This window comes from Diaphorina citri, unplaced genomic scaffold, assembly GCF_000475195.1.
Source record: "Diaphorina citri unplaced genomic scaffold, Diaci psyllid genome assembly version 1.1 scaffold338, whole genome shotgun sequence".
Taxonomy (NCBI): Eukaryota; Metazoa; Arthropoda; class Insecta; order Hemiptera; family Psyllidae; genus Diaphorina; species Diaphorina citri.
The window spans coordinates 194,910-201,036 of NW_007377773.1; the positions used below are offsets into that span (position 1 = coordinate 194,910).

At 41.9% G+C, this 6,127-nt stretch overlaps 1 protein-coding gene across 1 annotated transcript; it reads left to right on the forward strand.

The window, feature by feature from the left end:
• Positions 1 to 3,363, forward strand: LOC103507725 (polyprenol reductase). Its single transcript, XM_008472226.3, has 3 exons — positions 1 to 228; positions 728 to 1,402; positions 2,621 to 3,363. The coding sequence occupies exons 1-3, from the start codon at positions 210 to 212 to the stop codon at positions 2,875 to 2,877; spliced, it is 951 nt and encodes a 316-aa protein (XP_008470448.1). The 5' UTR covers positions 1 to 209; the 3' UTR covers positions 2,878 to 3,363.
• Positions 3,364 to 6,127: the final 2,764 nt, after the last annotated feature.

The following is a 6,127-nucleotide window of genomic DNA, read 5'->3' on the forward strand; positions in this document are numbered from 1 at the left end:
TTTTAAATAAAAATTATTGTTTAATATAACTTTGGATAAAAGTTGAAATAAAAAGTATTTCTCAGTGTAATTTTGTCTAATATGTGTGAGAGGTTTGGAAAAAACAACAATTAATCAATTTAATGTATAATTAATGAAGTACCTATCTAATTAGACAGTTACTTACCGTAACTACATAACGCTTGCTTTACCGTAAAAGCACATTAATTATGTTGAAAGTTTTTCGTGGTAAGTACGTAGGTATACGTACCTATCTATGTGGTAAAAGATTGATAGTTGTTTTTTTTTTTTTTTTATGCAACCTAGTTTCTACGTTTGCACTTATTCATCATGCCATCAGTGGAATAAAAATTTATGCCATTTTGTATTTGTATTGAGGGAAGTTTCCATCATTCAGCGTTTTATGTTTCGTAATTTCTCCGCTAGATGTCATGTTTGTGGGTTTCCACAATTTTTACCCCCACTCCTGACGCAGAGTTAACGTCGAGTGACGCCGCGTCGATGCGGCGCGGCGTAGGAATGAAAAACAGGCCTCATGACTAACATGATGTGGTTATAAGACGGTGTTCAGTTTCTCCGATTATTTACACTTCGAGTGACGCCGCGTCGATGCGGCGGCGCGGCGTAGGAATGAAAAACAGGCCTCATGACTAACATGATGTGGTTATAAGACGGTGTTCAGTTTCTCCGATTATTTACACTTTCTGTCACTTCCGTCTGTTTCCAGATGTGTACCACATGGATCTCAACATCATCCAGGCCACGTTCCTCCTCCTCACCCTCGCTATCGTAATAGTCGGCTCCCTCATCAACTCCCTCGAGAAACACCTCCCCAAGTGCCTCATCCAAAGCTTCCGATATGGCAAGTTCGCGCTGGACATCCGGCACTCCACCTTCGTCGCCCATCTCGAGGTGCCGAAGCGCTACTTCCAGCACTTCTATATCTTTTCGAGTCTCCTCTCAACGATGGCTTTCTATCTTTGCGTTAAAACGTATGTCCTCGGGTACGAAGTCTCTCCATCGGTGATGTCCTTCTTAGATCTCCTAGGCGGGTCGCAGCGTCGTGCCACCACGAGCGCCACCAGCGTATTCCTCTGCATCTTCCTCATTACCCTCCAGTGTTACCGCCGTCTGTACGAGACCTCGTGCGTGTCCGTGTTCTCGGACAGTCGCATCAACATCTCCCACTATATCATCGGCCACCTCCACTATTTCGGCACAGTGTGCGGGATGCTTGTGGAGGCGCCCGGGTTCACGCGTCCTTCCTTCGAGCACCGAACTTCGTTGGACCTGAAGGATCTCAATGTGTATGTCCTGCTCTGCGCATGCGTGTTCCTCTGGGCGTGGGTGAACCAGTATAACTCTGCGAGAATCCTTTCCGAGCTCCGCAAGAAGAGGGGGCGTGTTGTCACCTCTCGGGTAGATACCGGATCGCTCTGGTGAAGGTACTCCAGGCGTGACAGATCAAATAGAAGGATATTGTGGAGTATTGGAACAGAATGTAAAGGCATTGGTATTTGTTGGACCAACTGAGGACGCATTTGCCGCCAATTGTTTTGAGAGCGGCGCAGTGTAGTCGGATGTTGTTCATTCTTAGCTGAACTTTGAATAGGGTAAGTGTACCATTTATTCGCCCATCTAAAAAACGTACCATTTATTGGCCCACCTGCCCACATTTATTTTTCTAATTTTTGTTTTTATGACTACAATTTTGAAATACCACTGGCTCGATAGCAGTCTTTAAGCCCTTTCGCTGAATCAGCCAAGTACACTCCTTCTGGTTTGGGTTTTGTCGATCGACAAATGTCAAGCAAGTCAAAGTATAGGTAGGTACTACATAATAGAATTAGAAGATCTGAACTTTGATCAACTGTACGCTTAACGAAAAAAAAGACCTTGTGCTACAATGGTTAAAATAACAACTTTTTTTAGGAATGTCTTTCAGAATAGGAATGAAAAACTTTGTAAAAAAAGTTCACGAGAGAGAGAGAATAAAAAAAAATCCCAAAAAATTCGTATAAATTAGGTTATGGTTAAAAAAAGAGTCGATTTATAAATTATGTAAGTCATAAACTAACATAGATATCTATATTTTTTATAGGTAGGTACATTATTGTAAATTATAATATACAGAGATATAATCACTTATATTTATTTGTACATAATTATGTAAATTACCTACAATAAATTGAAATTATTTATTTATTTTATACAATATCCATCTCCCTACTCTGTTAGTTTTTTTTCTCTCTCCCTGGTTAAATGTCGCTGGTATAACGGCTGGTAGTTAACGGTAGGTACGTAACGGCTGAGAGCAAAGGTCTTTATTGACGGTTGTTTTACCTATCATTCGGGAACGACAAGATTCGTCTCAATTTCGGGTGGAAGATTCGTCTCAGTAAAAAGATCTCGGTCACCCAGTCTGAGTACCTATAGCCGGGAAAAGCCAGCAGCCCGTAATTGTCCACACGGTCACCCATCCGGATACTAACCTCACCCAACGTTGCTTAACTTCAGTGATCAATAATTGGTACCAGGTGCAGTCAAAGTGTATTGCTGGCTTGCAAAGAATAACAAGTTTTATGAACGCCGGGTAACTTTCGAGGTAAGCAATGTGCAGTGGTTGTCACCTACGACCACCTTCTCCCGACCGGGGGCCTGTTCAACTTCGTTTCCTCACCCCATCTATTCTGCGAAGCCCTCATCTATTTGAGCCTCTACTTGATCCTGTATAATAACAACACGTTTGCGTATGTTTTCTACTGGGTCATCTCGAATCAGTTTGAGACCAGTCTGCTCAATCACTGGTGGTACCAGAGCAAGTTTACCCGACAATATCCGGCTTCGAGGAAAGCGTTCATTCCGTACTTGCTGTGAGAAGTTTTCAAAGAGATATCCTTAAGATCTGTCTCCATTTGTTGGCTACAAAGCTTAAGGGCAGTCACTCACCAACAGGTAGACCTGATCAGGTGTACCTGTTGTCAGGTCTACCTAATAATGAGTGGCTGGCCTAAGGAATTAAAAGTATCTTTGCGGATCGGCATCTATAGATCAGTAGGATTGGAACAAGTAGGGACACGCCGATTGACAGTACACACATACAAGTATATGAACTCGCAATCGGCTGAATCAGCCAAGTACACTCCTTCTGGTTTGGGTTTTGTCGATCGACAAATGTCAAGCAAGTCAAAGTATAGGTAGGTACTACATAATAGAATTAGAAGATCTGAACTTTGATCAACTGTACGCTTAACGAAAAAAAAGACCTTGTGCTACAATGGTTAAAATAACAACTTTTTTTAGGAATGTCTTTCAGAATAGGAATGAAAAACTTTGTAAAAAAAGTTCACGAGAGAGAGAGAATAAAAAAAAATCCCAAAAAATTCGTATAAATTAGGTTATGGTTAAAAAAAGAGTCGATTTATAAATTATGTAAGTCATAAACTAACATAGATATCTATATTTTTTATAGGTAGGTACATTATTGTAAATTATAATATACAGAGATATAATCACTTATATTTATTTGTACATAATTATGTAAATTACCTACAATAAATTGAAATTATTTATTTATTTTATACAATATCCATCTCCCTACTCTGTTAGTTTTTTTTCTCTCTCCCTGGTTAAATGTCGCTGGTATAACGGCTGGTAGTTAACGGTAGGTACGTAACGGCTGAGAGCAAAGGTCTTTATTGACGGTTGTTTTACCTATCATTCGGGAACGACAAGATTCGTCTCAATTTCGGGTGGAAGATTCGTCTCAGTAAAAAGATCTCGGTCACCCAGTCTGAGTACCTATAGCCGGGAAAAGCCAGCAGCCCGTAATTGTCCACACGGTCACCCATCCGGATACTAACCACACCCAACGTGGCTTAACTTCAGTGATCAATTAGCATCAGGTGCAGTCAAAGTGTATTGCTGGCTTGCAAAGAATAACAAGTTTTATGAACGCCGGGTAACTTTCGAGGTAAGCAATGTGCAGTGTTTGTCAAATTTTAAAAAAGTTCCTACCTATAATAAAAGGTAGGTATGTAGGTACCTACTTAAACCTAAATACTTACCTAGGTACCAGTGATTAATGTTAGATACTGTGGATATTTTCAAATTTTCTCTGTCGTGATCACGAAATATTAGGTAGGTACACAAATAATTTAAGGTCAAATTGAAGGCCAAGGACATTGGAAAATAATTGTTAACATTTTTAAAAAGGTTTTAGAGGTAACTGTGCTGAGGTCTTATCGTCCTGAATCGAAGAGTGACAGGATAGGAAAAAGCCAGCCGTTCCGAGAACGAATCTTATCTGTTTAGGATAAACGTTGCTCCGGGTGGGAATCGAGCAAGCGACATAGCACTCACAAGGCGAGCCTTGCCCTCCAAGCTTCTTATTGACATTCATCAAGAACTAAGCATATTACGAGGTCGCGGTTTTTTTTTTTTTTTTTTTTTTTTTTTTTTGAGTTTATTAAAAAAGGATTTCGGCCAAGGAGGGCAGGATAGGAGAAAGCCAGCCGTTCCGAGAACGAACCTTATCTGTTTAGGATAAACGTTGCTCCGGGTGGGAATCGAGCAAGCGACATAGCACTCACAAGGCGAGCCTGCTACCTTCCAAGCTTCTTATTGACATTCATCAAGAACTAAGCATATTACGAGGTCGCGGTTTTTTTTTTTTTTTTACAGAGTTTTTTTACAGAAGGAAACTATAACAATCAGGGTCCTTGTCCTCCCACCTGTGACTTAATTCGCATGAAGTTGACAAAACTGTACGCTATTTTGACGACATGCAAGAAGAACACCCGACTCAGGGTGATAGCGCCTCCGTAGAATTTCAGATGGTTGCGTCGTTGAGTGAATCTCAGTAGCGACATCAGACCTCGCTTTGTATCGCGCGTACAGTGTTGCCACTGGCTGAATATTATGGAGCGACACACCATGGTGTTGCAATCGTCCATCACCTGTCGTCAAAAGTAAAAATCTGGTGTCAATATCATTATCCACTACTTTTTCGATACATATCTCCATAACCGTCTAGTCAGAAAGCGATCAAAATATGGACATTTTGAAAGACCTATGTATGTACTGTAGACCAGACATTTTTTTTTTTTTTTCTTCTTTTTTTTCATTTTTGTACCTGAAACGAACTACATAGAACACAGTAAACGACCAAGATCAAAAAATATCGGCGCACCGCTTTATCCCAGCTCACCTTGAAGCCTAGGGTGAAAGCGGCCACTCAAACTGTCTGACAGACCTCAGTCGGAAGCTTTCTGACCTAGGACTGTCAGGCGATCTAAGCGTGCGTGCCCGGCATGTGAGTACTCACTACAGAGAATGTCACCAGTGGCGATATCACGTGAATGCACTAGTTCCCCACGGATCACTGAAGTTAAACACTGTTGCGCGTGCTTAGTACCAGAATGGTGACCATTTGAGGAATCGCGTACTGCTGGGTACCCGGCTCCAGCCGGGCTGGGTGAGGGAACATTGAGGAGACGGGTAGCTAGTCACCGAATGGTGAATAAAACCCCCGTCACGAGAAGACCTGAGTTGATAAAACTGACGTTAAACCCCTATACCTACCTTAGGGAAATGATTAGTAAGTGGTCGAGTACTCACCTCAGAGAAATTATTGAGAACATAGAATTGAGCGATCATCGTGAGAAATTCGATGAGGAACTTGAACATTCTGACGTCAGAGAGCGCTGTGGTTCGTGCCGTCAGTTGATATATGCAGAGGGAGATGCCCACGTTGTTAAAGATGATCAGAGGGAGAACCACGGACGAGAAAATTATTTGCACCTGAAATCAAGCAAAGTTCATCAGGCCAGCCACTTACTATCGGGTAGACCTGACAGGTCCGGCTGTCAGGTCTACCTGATATCTGATGAGCACACACACTATCAGGTAGACCTGACTGGCGGATCTGATCAAGTCTAACTGATAGTGAGAGGGTGCACATTAACCTCACCTAGCCTTAGAGCCCGTTCGCTAATTATATATATATATGTAGGCTAGCCATGGCACCCTCATAAGCAGAGCGTAACCATTGGACCAATCCCAGGAAGGGATCTTCATTCGATACACTCCGAAAGGCTGAGGGGGAAATCTAGTAGGGGATACTCGA

Bases quoted from the DNA above. Each gene is read 5' to 3' on its own strand.
- LOC103507725 (XM_008472226.3), top strand. The intron at 1,403-2,620 runs GTGTTGTCACCT...AGCAATGTGCAG, and splicing joins GCTCCGCAAGAAGAGGGGGC to TGGTTGTCACCTACGACCAC.